Source organism: Balaenoptera musculus, chromosome 8 (genome assembly GCF_009873245.2).
Source record: "Balaenoptera musculus isolate JJ_BM4_2016_0621 chromosome 8, mBalMus1.pri.v3, whole genome shotgun sequence".
Taxonomy (NCBI): Eukaryota; Metazoa; Chordata; class Mammalia; order Artiodactyla; family Balaenopteridae; genus Balaenoptera; species Balaenoptera musculus.
In genome coordinates, this window is record NC_045792.1 from 47,401,189 (window position 1) to 47,422,292 (window position 21,104).

Sequence of the window (21,104 nt, forward strand, 5' to 3'; positions counted from 1 at the left end):
TATTAGAGTACAGTTGTTTTACAATGTTGTGTTAGTTTCAGGTGTACAGCAAAGTGATTCAGTTATATATACACATATATCCATTCTTTTTCTGATTCTTTTCCCATATAGGTTATTATAGAATATTGAATAGAGTTCCCTGTGCTATATTGTAGGTCCCTGTTGATTATCTATTTTATATATAGCAGTGTGTGTATGCTAATCCCAATCTCCTAATTTATCCCTCCCCCCACTTTTCCCCTTTGGTAACCATAAGTTTGTTTTCAAAGTCACTGAGTCTGTTTCTGTTTTGTAAATGAGTTCATTTGTATCATTTTTTTAGATTCCACATATGTGATATCATAAAAAAAAAAAGAAAGAAATAGAACGACGTGTTTTATTTTCTTTTGTTTACAGAATTTGATACAATGTTAAGCACATAGCAGGTACTCAAATAAATAAATATAGAATTAATTAGGTGATTTAACTCTTAGCCCTCTTATATTAAAATCAAGTAACCCCCCTTTAACCCCTTCACCTGACCTTTCCTTATAAGCTCATTCATACACATTAGAGTATTCTTCAGGGTTTTTAAAAAATTTTTATTGAAATACAGTTGATTTACAATGTTGTGTTAGTTTCAGGTATACAGCAAAGTGATTCAGTTTTATATATATATATATATATATATTCTTTTTTTACATTCTCTTCCATTATTGGTTATTACAAGATATTCAGTATAGTTCCCTGTGCTATACAGTAGGTCCTTGTTGGTTATCTATTTTATATATAGTATCTTCAGTTTATTTTAACTCAGCAAACATTTACTGAACATTTGCTCTTACCAGGAATTGGATTGCAAATATAGTGTATCCCCTGTCCTCCAGATGCTAAGAATCTAGAGGAAGAGGGACACATATACAAATAACTTTGTGGTCTTAATCACATTATGAATGAAATTGTGTGGAATCACAGAAGAAAGGGCAATCATGTATGCCTGAGCAGTTGGAGAAAACATCACAGATAGCATTTGAGGTAAATTTTGGTGTCTGAACAGGAATTCAACAAGAGAAGAAGTATTTCAGGCAGAAGAAGCCCTTCCATTTAGTTCATGCAAGAATGCATTCAGTTCTTTTCATGCATAGGTACTACATGATTCGGGCACAGAAAATATATAACTCAGTTTTGATGCTTTGGATTGATGCTCACAATAGAACAGGGAAGATAAGCAAGTAAACAATACAATACAACGTGCTGCGTATAATAGTAAACTTGTGAACCAAGCACAAAATAATATAGAGAAGAAAATGAAGGAGAAAGTGAGGATCTACTCTGGGTCAGGCATTTTTTCTTTACATGCTACCAAGGGGCATATAAAGCTACACAGAAGAAAATACACCTTAGTCAAATAGTGAGCAAGTTACAAAATGCTGATGCTTAGATCATATCTCTGGCTCAGGGACATATTTTCTTTGGTCTTCACAATGTTGCACTGTGTGGCAGTCATGGAATGTGCCTCTCAAACTGCCAGTTACAGGGAGCATAGTTGACTAAGAACCTATATATATTTCAATTTAATAATTTTCCAACATTTAAAAATTGGTATTTTACTTAAGAAAATTTGATTCCTAGCTTCCCTCAGCGGGGAAAAACAATCTCCCAACATTAGGCCCGCATTCTAGAGTGCCCACCATCCATAAGAGCTGAACAGTACCTCTTCCCTTTAGATGAGATATATGCTCAATCCCAGCTCTTCCCTATTTTATTCCCAACACGAAGACCAGTTGCCATTTAACACTCTTGCTCTGTTGTTTTACCTCTCCTGGGCCCATTTTGCCATCCTATATGTCTTGTCTGCCTTCATTGTCATTTGAGTTTGAGACCCATTATTTTGATCGCATTCTGCCATGAGAAGGATAGGGTGAAGTGACACAGGCCCGGAAGCCACAGGATTAATGAGGAGAACTCATGAAGTTCTAAGCCGGGCAGTGATAATTGAAGTTGAGAGGAGCTGGATGGATTTGAGGGATCTTTCAAAGAGAGAACTGACAAGTCATGATGTTTAATAAAATGCGGGGACTGATAGGCAGGCAGGTAGGAGTCAAGGATGGCTATCAGATTCCTTGATGTGGTAACTGAGTAGTTCATACGCTTCCCCATTTCTTTCTTATTTTCTATATATAAACTGTCCTAAACAGATATATACTTTAATCCTTCATATGCCAGGAAGTTTTCAGAAAACACAAGAAGAGATGTCATTGGAAATAGAAGGCTTAATGGGCATGCAAGAGAGGGACTCCATTGTTAACAGCTTACATTGAAAAAATGATCAAGACGTTAAGAGACTATGGAGGTAGCTGTTGAGAAGTATATATTAGCTTCTAGTGGCATTCAGTTAAATACTATTGCAGGGTACAAGATAGATGTTACTTAAACATTGTGCAGTTGGAGTGTCATTGACAATGTCCTAAATCAGATCTTAAAAGTTCACAGCTCAAACACTACTTTGGATCCCAAATTACTCTCCTTGCTTTCTGACTCAATCCATCAAGCCTATTCTTAATTCATCCTATACAAAGTCTTTGAATTAATCGTAGTAAAATGCCACATTTATCATGTCATGCCTTATGAAGAAAACCTAGTTTCTCCAGGAACCTATACTCCTAGGTCTGGTATTCAGAAAACTTTCACGTACACCCTCAAGGAGATGTTATGGGGGCTTGGCACATCTCGTTCCTCTGCTTGGAACCCTTTCAGCTGCCACACTGCCTCACATCCTAGTCCTCTTCTCATCTTTACCCTGGGTCTTTCCTCACTCTCACCGAACAATTTTGGCCCTTTTTTTTTTCCTTTTGTCTATTTTGTCTCTTTCTTTCTTCCAAGGAAACGTCAGTGTCGGCTACAACTCTGACTTGCCCATCACTTTAATACATTCACATGATTTGACATTTATGCACTCCCATGACTATCAATGAGTGTTGCTTCATCTCTGAAATCTTGAACCCTAAAATCCCATCGTGTCCACAGCTTGCCACCCTCTCTTCTGTTCCCAGTCCCCCATAAATCCATCATTTGACCTTGTTATGACCTTAGTCTATCTATCCAGTCTCTGAGCATCCTCCGTGCTTCTCTTCCTTTCCTATCCTTTGTGATTTATGTACTCATTCCTTTGAGAGTCAACCACATTTGCTTTTCAAACCTCAGCCCTAAGGCAATCAAACCTTCCCTTTTTGCTGTTCAAGATTACTAAACTCTGTGGGAGAAAATCTCATGATCACGCTGACGATGTCCCACCTCAGTGCTGCTCACCAGACCCCTACCGATCCCAGCATGTCTCTCTTGCCTCACAGCTGCAATTCCAACCCTTTATTGCTTTACTTAAGTATCCACATTCATTCTAGACTTTTCCCTCTAATATCCTGACATCTAAATATATAGAACAAAGACATGTCGTCAGTCAAGAACTCCTTCGGTTTCCTTCTCCTCTACCTTAAAAGGACCCTATAACTTCTTCCCCTTAAAATAACACTATAATTTTATCTAAAGGGTGAGACAAAATGGGCTTGGTAAAGAAGAAAAGGTATCCCTCTCCCAAGCCAAGGCTGAGTTATGCTATCTTAAAGGCAAAGTTTCCTTTGTTCTTTTGCTAGACAAGTTTTACAAATATAATGTGTGTGTGTTTATAATTTATAAGGAAAAATTAATGATGGACTTGCTCAAAATGACAAAAGAAAAAAAGGTCTATAATTCTGATATCTATGAACAATATTAACATGTTGGTGAACATACTTCCAAATTTCTTCTATGCATATATATTACAAAGCGAGATCAAAGTTCAAATCCTATATTGTATTCTATTTTCTTTATCTAAAGATGTACTGTAAAGATCTTTTCATCTCATGATATCATTGTATTCCTTGGTATGGCTATAGCACATGTATTTAACCAGTACCTATGGTAGGACTCAGAGAATCTGGACTCTAGACCCTCTTCTCACTCCTCCTTTGTCAGGATTTGTTTCCCACGTGCTCTCCTTCTCACCTATACCTTCAGTCTCCCTTTCCATGGGCTTCTTCCCCCTACGCCACAGACATGCTGAGTCCCCTCCCTGCCATCCTCTAAAATCTTTCTACTACCCTGCTTCCTTCTCATCAGATACTACCATGTATCCCCCCTAAGAACAGAACTCTTTCACAGAAACAGGAATCTGCCTTCACTATGTCACCCATTTCCTTCTCATAAGTTTTTTGGTCTACTGTAATCTAGCATTCTCTGCCCACCTGTTTGTTAAAACTGCTTCCTCTCCGCCATCCCCTTAAAACGCTTTCCCCTAAACAGTTACCAATCCCCGAATGCAGATCTCCTGATGGCTCCTCTACTCAGCAGCTTCCAGAAAAACACAGTTTAATAAAGCAAACGTTGGTACATCCTAAATGCAACTCCTAGCAGTTGTAACTGAGTGAAAACAGGCATCTCTTATTCCTGGGCTAAGACCTTTAGCCAAAGATACATGGATTGTTAGCATGTTAAGAAGGGGAAAAAAAAAAGGAAAATTTGAGGGGGAAAATTTTTTGTTGCTGTTAATCGTAAGCAACAGTAGTTAGGAATATCTGTGTTACATTCATTTGTTTATACCCTAATAATGGGCCTGGGGCCATTCATCTTTTAATATTGCAGTATGTTGTAGAAAGTGGATGAGAGAAAGACTTTGAATGATTTTCAACAGGTAATAACTATGAAAAAGATATCTTTTTATTCTCTGTGCCATTCTAGATTTACTGCCTAAAATAAAATTACTTTCAGGAAAATTTAGAAGATTATTTGCCAACTAATAGACCTTTCTATCAAGTGATGTTTTTATCCTGGCATATAGCCTACGGAATTCTTTAATATGTTATTATCTGTTTTAACTTTTTAAAAAATATCTTTATTCTGCCTACTTATATTGGTCACCATTCTATTGTATTTGTTGATCAATTGTCAAGTTGTGCACTAGTAATTTTCAATCTCAGTGCATGTCAGAAATTTACAGATGGGAGGCTAAAGTATAATTATATACTTGAAAATAACATATGTATTATTTTATAGTATAAATTATAGTAAATAAAAATAAATGTCTTTGCTGGAGCAGATATGCAGACAATAGGCTTGTTTGACATCCTTGGCAGGGAGTGAAAGGAACATATAGATCTTGCTGAAATGAGGGGAATGCACCGAAATCTTGGGGTTGGTAAGGGGATATACAAAAATTCAATGTATCAAAACAGGCCATAGGTGTGGTACATATATACAATAGAATATTACTCAGCCATAAAAGAAACGAAATTGAGTTATTTGTAGTGAGGTGGATGGACCTAGAGTCTGTCATACAGAGTGAAGTAAGTCAGAAAGAGAAAAACAAATACCATATGCTAACACATATATATGGAATCTAAGGGGAAAAAAAATGTCATGAAGAACCTAGGGGCAAGACGGGAATAAAGACACAGACCTACTAGAGAATGGACTTGAGGATATGGGGAGGGGGAAGGGTAAGCTGTGACAAAGTGAGAGAGTGGCATGGACATATATACACTACCAAACGTAAAAGAGATAGCTAGTGGGAAGCAGCCGTATAGCACTGGGAGATCAGCTCGGTGCTTTGTGACCACCTAGAGGGGTGGGATAGGGAGGGTGGGAGGGAGGGAGATGCAAGAGGGAAGAGATATGGGAACATATGTATATGTATAGCTGATTTACTTTGTTATAAAGCAGAAACTAACACACCATTGTAAAGCAATTTTACTCCAATAAAGATGTTTAAAAAAAAAAATTCTATGTATCAAAACAGGCCATAGGTGTTGAAAGTTTAAAAAATAGTGTTTGAGTCTTCCCTTATCTAGCTTTTGTTTACCTAACAATTCTCAATACTACCTACCTAATCATCCCTTCTCCCATATTTAGAATGTGTAACTAAATTATCTTTACCAAGCGAAATAACATATAGTAAAATTGTAGGTTAAAATTCATCAACAAATACTTGTTGGATGAATAAATGAAGGTATGAATGAAAGAATACGTTGTCTAACTTCTATTTGCCTTCATTGTCCTCATGTTTGTAAGGACCCTTTTAACAGGGCTGTGTCAAACCAAAGGAAGTGAACTAACATTGACTGATCATCACCCATGTGCCAGGATCCATGCTCTGCTAGTACATACGTCATTTACTTTCATCTTTCTGACAATTCTGTGAAGTAGTTACTATTACGTACATTTTACAGACAAGGAAACTAGACTCAAAGTTAAGAAAGGTACCTAATGTCAAACATCCAGCAAGGGCAAAGCTGGTATTCAGACCCAGGTCTGAATGGTCCAAGTACATGCTTTTCCATTACAAATTTTTTGAATATTTTTATGATACTGATAGGAGTGGTTTGGACTCTTTTCAAAAAAAAAAATTTAATGGTTTATTATTGCTATTGTTTTTATTATTTCCTTACCATCAAATTATTTGTTTAACCCAGAAGAGGCAGTATGATGTAACAGGGAAAAAGTTAGTATTTGGAGCCTAAAAAATCCCGTTTGAATCTGAATTCCACTATTTACTTGCTTTCTGTCTTTATGTAAGTTACTTCACTCTTCTCAGCCTCAGGGTTTTTCTTTTGTTTTTATTTGCTTTTGTGTTTTGTTTTTTAATATATAAAAAGGGGAAAGTACTGTCTACCAGACAGAGGATTGTAAGAAGCCTAGCTCAGTGTTTAGCATAAAAAGAAAAATGCAATAAATATTAGTTCCCTTGAGGACATTTTTAGTATTTTACTAAGAACTTTATAACTTAAAAAAAGTCTCCCTTTTAGGTAGTTTGAATTATTACTTAATATTATAATAATAGTAATTATTACAGTTTTACTATTACTAATTAGTAAGTAATAATGTTCTACTGAAAACAAGTCATTTTTAATATTTTAGTGGTGATCATACTTTAATTAAAATTTCATACACTTTTTATTCCTCTCACATTTATATAATGAACATTTTCTATTGTCATTAAATATCACTACAGTTTTAATGGCTCCAAAATATTCCCACATTCAAATAGACATACCACAGTATTTTTAACCATTTCTCCATTGTTTGGATGTTTCCGATTAGGAGTTGTTTTCTGTTTTGTTTTGTTTTTAGAAGGAGAAGCATGATACTGCCACAAAGCTTTGAACATAAATCATTGTACACATCTCTGATTATTTCTTTAGGATAAATTCCTAGAATTGAATTACCAGATTAAATAGTATTTTAAAGTAGGAACTTCTGACAATCAAAGAAATTCTTTGTCAGTAGGACATTCTATAAATATATATGATTAAGATATCACTTTATTTTCCTCTTCTTTTTTACAACCCCATTTTGGGGGTAATTTTCTGTTAGAGAATAATTTTTTAATGAAAGAGGAGTTTCTGAGGATACTGTATTTATATTTGCAACCATCAATTAAATGGTAAATTTTCTTTTCTTTTTGCTAATTTTTTTTTTTTTTTTCTGAGAGGAGATAGAGTGTAGTACATGAAAGAGAAAGTACAACTTGGCTAGACAATGGGCTTGTGCTCCTGGGGGAGAGTCAGCCGATGTGGAGGACTGGGAACCAGGAGAAAGAATGGTCCCTGCCAGCCACATTCTCAGGCATGGAATCTGCCCAATTGTAAGGAAACAGCATCCCACCTGGAACTGTATACAGAGGCTGCCCTCACCAGCATGGCACCTTGCAGTTTCCATTGACTGTGTCAGGTATCAACACTCAGTTAATTAGTCACAATTTTCAGGATCTAAGAGTGTCAGCCAGGGGTCTGCCTGTTCACATGTAAAGATGGCTGCTCAGAGGAGAGAGGTTCTGGGATGGTTGTCAGGGGACTGGAGACATTCAGCCATGGAGAACAGCAGGCAGTAATTTCACTGCTGCTTTTTATCTCTCCCTCTCCACTGAATGCTGCTGCTGGTAGCAAAGGCCTGAAAGGGACGGCTGGGAGAGAATAATAAGGGAAGAAGGGAAAACACTTTAAATAATTTCCTTAGCTGAATTCAGATGAGCCTCTTCTAAAGAACCATGGCGACTGGGTAGACCCAACTGGCAGACTGGTTTTAATTGAAATACAAAAGCTTCTGGGAATCCTTGGAACTGGAAACACAGGTCCAGTTATACTCTGTCTCTACCTACCTCTTTTTTTTTTTTTTTTTTGGCCACGCCCCCTGGCTTGCAGGATCTTAGTTCCCCAACCAGGGTTTGAACCTTGGCCCCTGGCAGTGAAAGCGCCAAGTCCTAACCACTGGACTGCCAGAGAATTCTACCTACCTCTTTTCATTGTGGATTCTCTTATTCATTCATTCCTTTTTCATTCATTCCTTTCCTCAGAGTGGATTTGAGGGCATGGGCATGTATGCTAGTAAATGCCAGAGCCACCATATTCTCCATATGAGAGTCAATTCTAAAAACGATGGTTACATACTGCTAGGTTGTCATCAAAACTGTTGTTTCAAAGGTCTGTGAATTCATACAATAAGTTTTAAAAAATACAGCAGTGACCTACATCCCCCTCTAAAGTTTCCTATAGCATTCCCTTTTTTTCTTCTGGCAAGAACCGTTTTCCTGCAAATCTAGCCAGAGATCCAGAAGAATCCTTTGAAGTCATCCAGTTTAACCTCTCAGCAGATGTTTGGATCCCTCATGTCCAGTGTCTAGCCAGCTGCCCATTGAGTGAAGGATCCTCCCTCCCTTGCAAAGCAGCCTATTCCCAATTTGAACAGCTCTTGTCTCATCATTCATCCTTCAGCTAAGCCACAATTTGAATTTCTGGGCTTTCCATTTTTATTCTTGGAGCCACACAGAACAAAATGACTTCTACTTCTGTATTATATTCCTTAACACATTGTGGACTTTTATTGTGTCCTTTCTGAGTCTTCCCTTTAGAACTTGAATATTCTCAATAAATTGGTCTGTTCACTCATTCATCAAATATTTAATGAACAATACTATGTGCCACACAAGGCACCAAGAAACAAAGATGAATATTGTATAGTTCCTGCCTACTATAAGGTCAGTTTGAAGTAAAGAGAGACTCATAAATATATAATGTCAAAATAACACAGTATATGACATGGCTAAGCAGAGAAATTTACAAAAACTCAAAAGAGGAGTGACTTACACAATGAAGAGGAGTTGTGGCAGGCATTTAATATTTCCTGGAGCAGATGACATCTAAACCATCAAGGGGGAGGTGGGAGATGTCTTATAGAGAATGCAGCATGAGTAAAGGCCAAGAGATGAGCTATCATGTGTACTGTGCAAGAAAAGAGACAGCAGTTCAGTTCAGTGTTCCTGGGGGCTCAAGTATGAAGCTAGAAATAAAGGAGAAAGGGTTAAGAGCTGGATCATGAATATTTTTCTCAAATGACAAAGTATTCAGTGCCCTCTCCAAAAATTTTGATATTATCAGGAGAAATCATTAGAATATCTCCCAGTCTCTGCTTGCCTCCTTCCCTACCCCTATTAATGAAGAAATTGTTATCCCTGAGGTGTCAGCTCTGGTAAGACCAATATACTCTAGTTGATGTTTTTGGAGCTAACCCAAATTACATTAGAAATACTCATCTTCCCATCTTTTCCTTCTAAAACCCAAGATCTTACTCTATAAGTTTCTACTGCCTCATTAAGTCACCTAAATACTGTCTTGGTGGCTATAGACCTGACAGTGTAGTTGAGGTTATACAGTGAAAATGTACTGATCACCAAACACCAAACTATCACTGTCTTTTCTGCTCTGCCTTGAATTCCATGAAGGCAGAAATCACCTGGTCTTAATCCCTAAAGCCTTAGCTTCAAGACAGTCACGTAGAATATATTCATATAACATCAATGCAGTCATCTGGTGTCAATAGGTAATTAAAACCAAAAATGGATTCACATACATTCTGCTCTGAAGAACCTCATGATCAAGGCACATCTCATCCAATTTTCCTTCTTGCTTTCTTCATTCTAGCCTCATCGTCTGTTACTTGGACCTGGCATACCCTTTCTTACTTCAGGGATTTTACATATGTTCTTCCCTCTGCCTGGAACATTCTGTCCTCCTCTCCAACTCCCACCCTGACCCACTTAAAAGTAACTAAGTGCTCTTCACCTTCAGGAAAAGTCCCTATGTGTGGCTTTCCTGTTAGCCACTCTTGCACTCTGCACTTGCCTTTTGTATGCCTCATAAACTGAAAGATTCACTGCTGTAGCTCCAGGGCTTAGTCCAGTGCCAGGCACAAAGCTGGTGTTTAATAAATATTAAATAAATTCATTATTTGACCACTGCTAAGTAATATCTCTGTTCAAAGAACACTGGAAGCTATATTTGTTGTAAGAGTATATGGAGAAATTATATATCCAGTGACAAGGGACTGGTTAAATAAATGACCTGGGTGAAATATTATTTAGTCATTTAAATGGATAATTATAAAGACTATCTAGCTGTATGGAAATGGCTTAAAATATAATGTGAATTAGAAAAAAAATAGAATATAGTATGGAAACAAAATGTAGCCATGGAGATGGAGATTTAAAAAAGCATATGAAAATAAAAAATAAGTAAGATGGTTTGTGAATTTGGGAGAGATGTTTAATTATGTATAACATACAAATTTTAGAGGGCTATATGTACATTGGATGTCAATTACTATAGTCTACAGGAGTAAGTATGAAAGCTATATTAGCGTATAAACTATTCAAATTTACATGCTGCAACAATAATGCATTCCTTGTCTGTATCTACAGCAAATTAAAACCTGTTTATTACTGAAAAGTGTCTCATATTTGCTATGACTCTAGAAGAGGTCCCTGCCTTCTGAAGTCAAAGTTCCTTATTAACAGGAAAACACATTTCTTTGCTGGATAAATAGTATTAGAGCAACAAGACCAGAAATAGCAGAATGAAAACACCTAAATTTCACTACTCTATCAAATCAAATGTTTTTCATGTGACTCATTTCCTTCCATTCTTTTTCGTATGTGTGTATAATTTTTACAATGGACACTAATGATTTTTTTTACATTTTCTCATATTACACAGTATGGAAGCTTTTATTTCCTACTTCATAATGATCATTTTAATTGCTAATAAAGGAAGCATTTCTTAGAAGCAAAAATATAAGGCCCTTGAATTCTTGCAATGCAGGGACAAACCTGAGTGTTGTTCCTGACCTTCCTTTGTCTGCTGACAGTGTACTTTATAGCTTTGCATACAAGGCTGTTATCACCTGATTTCCATTTGAGTAGTAAGATGATAACGCAGAGTACATGGGGAACTAGGTTTAGGTGACAGCCACAACATTTAATGTCTGCTTATCGTTTCTACAGGGGAATTCTGGCCTGGGATTCAGTATTGCTGGAGGGACAGATAATCCCCACATTGGAGATGACCCTGGCATATTTATTACGAAGATTATACCTGGAGGTGCTGCAGCAGAGGATGGCAGACTCAGGTAAAGATCTGAAATGTTAGAATTATTTGGAAAGTAAATCTGCCACATCAATGAGACGTACTTGTGCCTTTGGAGAGTAATAATTCTCCAAAAGTTCTGTACTTGAAAGACAAAACTGTCAAAGCAAGCTTTCTGTAATGACTTTCCAGATCTCTTATTACTTATTGAATTTCAGCTAGTATTTAATTTGTGTTTGTTGATGGTTACCACATTCAACATTGAGCCAGGCAGTGTGAGGAAGGGCTACAGATGTATCTTTTGTTCCATGAGGCCTTCAGTCCGATGGGAAAGAAGAATACTATGAGCTGATGAGCAAATAATAATATGTGTGGAAAACAATATATTGTAACTATTGTAGTATTAGCAAAGAAATTCCATGTTATGCACCTTGTGTGTGTTCATGGATTTGGCAACCATTTATAAGGGCTTTCTGTAGGAGTTTGGAGGGGAAGAGTCTGAAAAGCTATTCTGTAAGAAGATTCCAGTCTGAGTCTTAAAAAAATAGTTTATTAACCCCACAAACCTGAATGAGAACCCAGAGGGAGAAGAAGCAAGTGGTCCCAGGAAAGAAGGAAATCACGTGTCTTGGATGAAAAAACACCAGGTGAGGTTCTGTAGCTGGAGTGGAGCCAGATCTTGCTCAGGATAGAATAGTGGTGGCTTGAGCCAGGGACCCTCTCTTTAAAGAACTAAAGATTATTTGGGAAAATAAGAGTCACCCACATGGGGCTCTTGGTAAATAATATAAAATTCTATCAGAGATCAAAACACTAGCTAGGGACTTCCCTGGTGGCACAGTGGTTAAGAATCCGCCTGCCAACACAGGGGACACAGGTTTGAGCCCTCGACCGGGAAGATCCCACGTGCCGCGGAGCAACTAAGCCCATGTGCCACAACTACTGAGCCTGCGCTCTAGAGCCCGCGAGCCACAACTACGGAGCCCACGTGCCACAACTACTGAAGCCCGCGCACCTAGAGTCCGTGCTCCACAACAAGAGAAGCCACCGCAATGAGAAGTCCGTGCACCTCAATGAAGAGTAGCCCCCGCTCGCCGCAACTAGAGAAAGCCTGCACACAGCAACGAAGACCCAACGCAGCCATAAATAAATAAATAAATAAATCACTAGCTAAAGGAGTTGTAGATTAAACAATTAGGAGAGATTTCCTTGGGAGAAAAACATGTCCCAATGTTATTTTAGCACCTCTATTAGATTGTAAATCTCCTCAGGCCAAACAGTTATATTATAGATGTGAATCCATAAATTCTTGCTGAATGAATGAGAGAGTTTTTGAATGAATGAATGAATGAGTGAATAAAATGAGAAGAGAAAGGAGGGTAAATTAATGAGTGGGGAGAGAGGGTAGCACAGGCCAAGGCCTGTAGGTAAGAATGGTTTTAGCTTGCATGAAGCCACACTGAAAACTGTGACCTAAGTGGCAGAAATGTAAGCTTTGTAGCCCTTCCTGAGTCTGCTTTTTTAAGCATAGAGAAGCTAGCTTACTGGTTTTTTATAAAGCAGCAAAGGACACTTTTTCCCTATCCAACTGTTCTGATGCAGTGATTACTTTTGACAGCTGCATCTTTGCAGCTTGTGGAGGAAAATCACGCTTTTTTTTCAGGTACATCAGCATCCCCTATCAACAAGAAAAGACATGAGTGACGCTCCCACAGGAAACACATGCTTTTTGAATAGAATTTTCAGGCTGAATTGACTAAATTAATTTCTGGGTGAGGGAATGTCCATGCTGCAGAGTAAGAGATAAGAACTAGATGCTTTGTAATTCTACGACTCATGGTGGGGATAGTGATTGCTAATACTGGACCCTGGAGAAACTCCATTTTAAAAGTTTGGAAATAAAGTTGTTAAAGGAAACTTCAGAAAAGTGGGCCACAATCATTATTTCATATCACTCTTTACCTAGAAGTAGAGGAACTTTCGCCTCAGCCAAACTTTGGCCCTAAGTTTCAGATAAAATAAACTTCATGTTATGTGCTTATTCAACAATTAAGAATGAAAAATGGCATCTCTTAGAGTACCACCACTCTTTGCTCATGCCTACGGAGATAAAAGGAAGTTCTGCTGTGTTGGGAGCGTCATTCAATAGTTGTAAAGAGAATAATCATAATGACAGCTAACATTTATCGAGCTTTTATCATGTGTGGAGCATTGGGCTAAGATAGATAGGTAGGTAGGTAGATAGGTTGGTAGGTGGGTGGGTGGTTGGATGGATGGATACACAGATTGATTGACAGGTTGATAATATAAATAGAGATGTAGGTACACACAGACACACAATCTTCTATACACTTACCACAGCCATATGAGGCAGGTACAGTTATTATGGCCATAATAATATGGACTCAGGAAATTAAGAATTAAATATTTTAAGAAGATCACCCATCTAACTTTGAATACATTCCAAAATCTAGTCCTGTATATCGCTTAAGTACTCTCTAAACTCTAATTCAATAGTAGAATCTCCTACCTCATGTGGTCCTGGCCTAAAAATTCCCAAAGATAAAGTTTTTCACAATGGTAATGGGCAACTCTGAACAGTTACAAAGTTTGCTATTTTTCTGCTGAGCCACAGTTGTTTTTATTATGAACTCTACCCACTGGTCTTCTTTCTGGCTTCCTGGAGCCAGGGCCGTGGCCTATGACTGTGTATGTGAATTTTGCCTGGTGAGGTTGTGCAGTGAATGACCTGAAAAGCTCTGAACAATGGTCCTAACAGGAGCAACCCTATATACCAACTCCCCAATCCGCATCACAGCCTTGTGCCTAAGTGAAGACAGCTCTGGTGTGTGTCTCCAGTTCTTTGTGATAGATCCTTGCTACTACCACTGAGACTGTTTCCCACCTTACTCCTTCCTGCCATGAACTTGAATGGTTTGGGGACATCTAAGAGTTCAAGAATGACACTCAGCTGAAAATCTAGCAGCGTGACATTAAGATAGATTTCAGAATTTAGCAATTTATCTGGTTCAAAGCCTACATTTTACAGATGGGAAAGCTGAGGCTCAGTCGAGTAATTTATCCTGAGGCATAAATCATTTGGGGGGTCTGTTTTAACTAGACTCCAAATGTCTTTTATTTTAACTTTTTATTTTATACTGGAGTATAGTTGATTAACAATGCTGTGATAGTTTCAGGTGGACCTCAAAGTGATTCAGTTATACATATACATATATCTATTCTTTTTCATATTCTTTTCCCATTTAGGTTGTTACAAAATATTGAGCAGAGTTCCCTGTGCCATACAGTAGGTCCTTGTTGGTTATCCATTTTAAACATAGCAGTGTGTACATGTCAATCCCAAACTCCCTAAATATCTGTTCCCCTGACCCTTCCCACCTGGTAACCATAAGTTCGTTCTCTAAGTCTGTGAGTCTCTTTCTGTTGTGTAGATAAGTTCACTTGTATCATTTCTTTTTAGATTCCACATATAAGCGATACCATACAATACCATATGATATTTCTCTTTCTCTGTCTGACTTGCTTCACTCAGTATGACAATCTCCAAGTCCGTCCATGTTGCTGCAAGCATTATTTCATTCTTTTTAGTGTCTGAGTAATATTCCATTGTATATATGTGCCACATCTTCTTTATCCATTCTTCTGTCGATGGACATTTAGGTTGCTTCCATGTCTTGGCTATTGTAAACAGTGCTGCAATGAACATTGGGGTGCATGTATCCTTTCGGACCCTTAGACTCCAAATGTCTTGACTCAAGTAATTAATGATCTAAGGTAGTGTTAAGTGGCAGTAGCACCTAAGCCCATCTAAGAAGTCTTTTCTCAGTGTAACAGGAACGCTCTTTGAAGCTGGACTAACAATGTGTGAGGAGTACTTCTATCTCACCATTAGTCCTTGTGAACATGGAATCAGCAAATAACAATGAACTCTGGAAAGATGTAGGTTCTGATGCCTGTATACTAACATAGTTGATTTTGGAAAGATTAAACTCTTGTGGTTGCTGTTTTCTCATCTATAAAGTGATGACAATTATACCTGTTCTGAGGATTCAGTGAGATAACCTAAGTCCCTAGCTATGCCAAGCATATAGTACATGCTCAGTAAATTTTAGTAATGTTTCCCCCTTTTCCTTACCAGCCCTCTCTACCTCTCAGTGGTCTTTCCTCTTCTATTGCTTCCATTCCTTCTTCTTTTTCTCTCCTCTCATCCTTTCCACCTTTCTTTCAGTTCCCATTCATCCTTTACGGCCTTCCCTAAGCTTCCTGTTCCTATCTTTTCACATGCCCTTTTCTCTTGATCATAACATGAAATTAAAACCCATTTAGAAACAGGTATGGTACTAGAAAAGGTTCTATGTTTCTATTCTCAAGTTTATAATACAGTCAACTGAATCTGCTATGTTTCCCTTACTTAAAAACTAAGCCCACAAACTAAACATAGTTTTGTTTTGGTTTTTTTTAACTTGACAGATTCTTTGGTGCTGTGAGTTAGGAACTTGTAAACATTTTTCTGATGTATCCTTCACATTATAAATTATATTTTTGACAGTTAAATCCTACTAAAATTGAAAGAGAAGCTGAGGCCCAGAAAAGTGAGGTGTTGGGTCTGCTCCAAGGAGAGTAGTAATCTGGACTTTTCAGTGGATATATAATAATCAGGTCAATAATAATAATAGCAAGGACAACATAGTACTTCAGTGTGCCAAGTACTTTTCTGACACATTAACTCATTTAAAGTGTATAACAACTTGACGAGACCTATACTTTTATTATTCCCTCTTTTCAGGTAAGAAAATCAAGGAACTGAGATAAGAGGTTAAGTAACTTAGCAAGATTGTACGGCTAGTAAATGTTAGAGCCAGACTTTGAACGTAGGCAGTCTGCATCTAACGTCCATGTATTTATGTTCTAAGTTATACTGCAGGGGGAAAAAGAATGACATTTAAAAGACACACTGTGGTAAGCAGTATTCTAAAAATGCCACTCCTCATGATTCCACACCCTAATCCATAGAACCTGTGATTTTGTTACATTGCATGGCATAGTTGACCTAAGATAGGGAGAATACTCAGGTGAGCCTGATCTAATCACATGAGCCCTAAAAGTAGAGAGCTTTCTCTGGCTGGTGGCAGAAGAGGAAGTCAAAGAGATTCAAAATCTGTGAAGTACTTGGCACTGTTCCTGGTTTGAAGATGGAGGAGGCCGTGTGAGAAAGTACAAGGTTGGCCTCTAGGAGCACACAGAGGCCTCCGGCTGATAGCTAACGAGGAAGCAGGGACCTCCATCTCACAACTGCAAGGACCTGTGTCTTACCACAACCTTATAAGCTGGGAAGAAGACCCACAGCTCCAGATAAGAATGTAGTCGGTTGACACCTGGATTTCAGCCTTGTGAGAACCTGAGCAGCGATTCCAGCCACACTGTGTCAGACTTCTGACTTATACAGACAGTGAGCTAATAAATAGGTCTTGTTTTAAGCTGCTAAATTTGTGGTAATTTTGTAAGGAGCAACAAAACATTAATATCTACATTATTCGAGGAGTTCTGAGTTCATTATGAAAAGTCTTCCTGTATGTGCTCCATCACACCCAATATAAAGCAAGTGTGTGGGTTTAAGACACAGATAAGGTGAGAGGTGACTTTCTCCTTAATTAGATCAGACTCCAAACTGAACTCAAGTCCCAGTGGTTGCCCCAGAAGAGAGATATAGGAGAAAGAACATACTATTTGGAGTAGAGGACCTGGGTTTCAAGTTCTCCTTTCTAGCTAAGTGACCTTGGACCTCTTTTTAAGCTCTCTGTGCTCCAGTTCCCTTACTGGTAAATTGTAAGTAGGAGCATATATACCACGAAGCTGTAATGCGTTGCTTTAAACTGCAACTGCTGTGGTAACTTGTCAGGGAGCAATAAAAAGCTAATATGGGGCTTCCCTGGTGGCACAGTGGTTGAGAGTCTGCCTGCCAATGCAGGGGACACGGATTCGAGCCCTGGTCTGGGAGGATCCCACATGCCGCGGAGCGGCTGGGCACGTGAGCCACAATTGCTGAGCCTGCACGTCTGGAGCCTGTGCTCTGCAACAAGAGAGGCCACGATAGTGAGAGGCCCGTGCACTGCGATGAAGAGTGGCCCCCGCTTGCCGCAACTGGAGAAAGCCCTCGCACAGAAACGGAGACCCAACACAGACATAAATAAATAAATAAATAAATAAATTTATTTAAAAAAAAAAAAAAAGCTAATATGGACCCTATGGCATTTTGGACCCTAATATTCACTTAGGCTGAGGTGCAGACTGGCTTGTCTCTGTCAGCACTACCTCACTCTGATCTTCAGAAACACTGATCAGGCCTCATGGCTGGGCTCAGGCCCTTCACACACCTGGAGGCAAGATGTGAAAAGCAATCAGAAACAAGGGGTGGATCAAGGTCAGAAACAGGGAAGAAACCAGTCCCCCAAGGTGAGGGACAGCAGATACAGAGATTAGCTGAAATACACTGTTACAACTGATGGCTGGGGATGTTGGTCTGGGCTGGACGGAGGGTGAGAGCCAGAAGCTATAAGGAAAATGTGAGATGAAGGCTAAGTTAAAAGGCAAGGCAAGAGAGCATATGAGGGTTTAAATGAATTCCTTTGGATAGTGATCCTTTTCCTGTGCAACCTCTTTTTCTTGTGTATATATTTTTATAGATATGATAATTGTCCTTTGTGGATATGTATAAAATTCAGAAAAGTAGATAAAAACTAAACAAAACACAACACATTCATGTTTACAATAAATAGAGTCAATAAGTATTAACATTTTTGTACACTTATTTCTGGTAATTTTTTTGCTATTTTACTTATTTTTATTTAGTTTAGATCACACTGTATATAATATTTAGCATTTGTTTAATTTCACATAACTTTATTTCATAAACCTTTCCCCATATCATTTTTTAAAAAGCCTTGTACATATTTTAATTGCTGTTTAATAATACATTTACTGTTTACATTGTTAGGAGTTTAGGTTGTTTTCAGTTTCTCCACAATTTAAATAACTGACAATCTTTTGGAAGACATTGCTGACTCTGTTTCTCATAAATTCCTTAGGATATATTTCTAGCAGTAGAATTTCTGCACCAAAAGGTATGAACATTCTAAAGAATTTTGATACATATTGCTATATTTCCTTCCAGAAGGACTGTACCAAATTTTACTTCTACCACTGATGTTAGGGAGGGACTATTTTACAATATGTCATCAACATTTCATGTGCTTGAATGTGTATGATTTTAGGCTGTTTACCAAGGCAAACAATGGTATATTTCCTTGCTTTGCTTTGCATTTATTTGATTAACAAAAAGATTGAACTTTTTAAAAAATATAACAAGCCATTTGTATTATTTCTTCTAGAAGTTGTCACTAAAATTTGATGACATTACTTATCTTTAAAGTTAGAACATTTTTGAAAGAACATTAGGTTTTCTTCCAGAGCAAAATAGATATATGTCCATGCTTTGAAGAATGGTTTTTATTTCAACTTTTGTATCTGAACCATAAAAATGCCCTCTGTGTGGCTTCAAGTCTCAGGATTGCTGAGGACCAATATTGATCTGTCATCCTGGGGAAGAGCTATCACCTGACAGCCTCCGCTTGGCAAAGCAGCAATGACATTTTACACAACAGTGCATTTATTAAACCCATCCACAGCACAAAAGCAGCATGTAGTGGCAGGCAGAAGAGATGGCTACTTGCCAATATCCTGACAAGTGACACAATTTAATCTCTTAGCCCTCAGCACAATCATTTCTACTCCCAGACAAGATGGGAAAAAAAACCAAAAAACAAGTTTTCTTTAAATTCATTGCTTCATTTGTTCCTTCTATGTCTGTTTACAAGTAACATTGGCTTCGTCCTTATAAAAGCCATATATGTTGATTTCAAATAAGAATGCTATTGTTCATACTGAGGCTTGACTATACCGACTGAAGTCGAGAGGTAAAGGACCAATGTTTCAAGAACACAACCTCTGTGTATAAATTACAACATCATCCTTTGGCTGTCATACGGCAATTCATCCTTTTGATTTTTCATTAATTATACCCATTAACTCACTAGTAATTTTTAAATAATAACATGAGGAAAAGAGAGGCAAAGGGGAAGAGCAGAGGGAGAAAAAGGAAAAGGAAGGTCAGCTCCCTGACCAGGGATGGAACCTGCACTCCCTGCATTGGAAGGCAAAGTCTTTTTTTTTTTTTTTTATTGTCCATTTTTTTTTTTTTTTTTTACATACACACACATATATATATGTTTCCTTTTTCAGATTCTTTTCCATTATAGGTTATTACAAGATATTGAATAGCATTCCTTGCGTTGTAGAGTAGGTCCTTATTGGTTTGTTTGTTTTTTTTTTCACACCCACACACACTGTATTTTATTTTTACAAGAGATAAATAGACTGACATCAAGCATTGTACATGGATGACCACAACAAAAGCAACAATGATTGCAATTACCAAACATGAAACACACTCATACTATGTCATAATATTGACATTCAGTCCAGTAATCCTCCACTGTAGCAGCTCCTTTACTTTGCAGTGAAAATTGATTTGTATATTTTTGCCTCTGAGTTGTTGTGGGATTTTTTTTTTAATTCAAACAGAAAGTCACAAAAATTATACTCATCCTCATCAGTTCACTCAGTCCCATGTAATTAATTTTTTTTTTCATCTTGATCTTTTGTTAGCACTTTTATGAGTTCATCAGTTTTTCATTAGAGTTCTGAAAATGCTTATTCATTCAGTTCAGCAGTACAGTCAGTTACCAGAAACCTGTACTTGTCAGAGTCTTTTCCATGAATTTCTTGAAGATGAAACCCTTTTATAGGAACATATTTGCAAAAGCATCAGAGTACACCCAGAATTGTCTGTAAATGACAAAAGACTTAAAAATGACCACGGTTAAAGATTTGATGAAAGTTCATAATAATGCAGTTGACAAGAAAATTAGTTATTTCTGAGATATACATTTTAAAGTAATAACTAGGATTATGACTTATAACATTATACCAGAACATATAAGATTTTTAGAAATTTCATGTAATGTCTGAAACATTTATATTAACATATTTCCATACAAATAACCCAATGAAAGTTTAGTATTAGTTGTTTTGTTTGTTTGTTTGTTTTATACTGCAGGTTCTTATTAGTCATCAATTTTATACACATCAGTGTATACATGTCAATCCCAACCGCCCAATTCAGCACACCACCATCCCCACCCCACCGCAGTTTTCCCCCCTTGGTGTCCATATGTCTGTTCTCTACATCTGTGTCTCAACTTCTGCCCTGCAAACCGGCTCATCTGTACCATTTTTCTAGGTTCCACATACATGCGTTAATATACGATATTTGTTTTTCTCTTTCTGACTTACTTCACTCTGTATGACAGTCTCTAGATCCATCCACGTCTCAACAAATGACTCAATTTCGTTCCTTTTTATGACTGAGTAATATTCCATTGTATATATGTACCACATCTTCTTTATCCATTCGTCTGTTGATGCGCATTTAGGTTGCTTCCATGACCTGGCTATTGAAAATAATGCTGCAATGAACATTCGGGTGCATGTGTCTTTTTGAATTACAGTTTTCTCTGGGTATATGCCCAGTAGTGGGAC

At 37.7% G+C, this 21,104-nt stretch overlaps 1 protein-coding gene across 17 annotated transcripts in view; it reads left to right on the forward strand.

The window, feature by feature from the left end:
- DLG2 (discs large MAGUK scaffold protein 2) overlaps positions 1-21,104 on the forward strand; it is a 2,039,030-nt gene that overhangs the window by 1,411,663 nt on the left and 606,263 nt on the right. For all 17 annotated transcript variants that reach the window (XR_005020917.1, XM_036860586.1, XM_036860590.1 and 14 more), the window contains one exon: positions 11,345-11,469. Coding sequence is in view for 16 of the 17 variants with exons in the window: in XM_036860586.1 (XP_036716481.1) it covers positions 11,345-11,469 (125 nt within the window). In the remaining variant the exon portion in view is untranslated. The remainder of the gene's footprint in view (positions 1-11,344; positions 11,470-21,104) is intronic.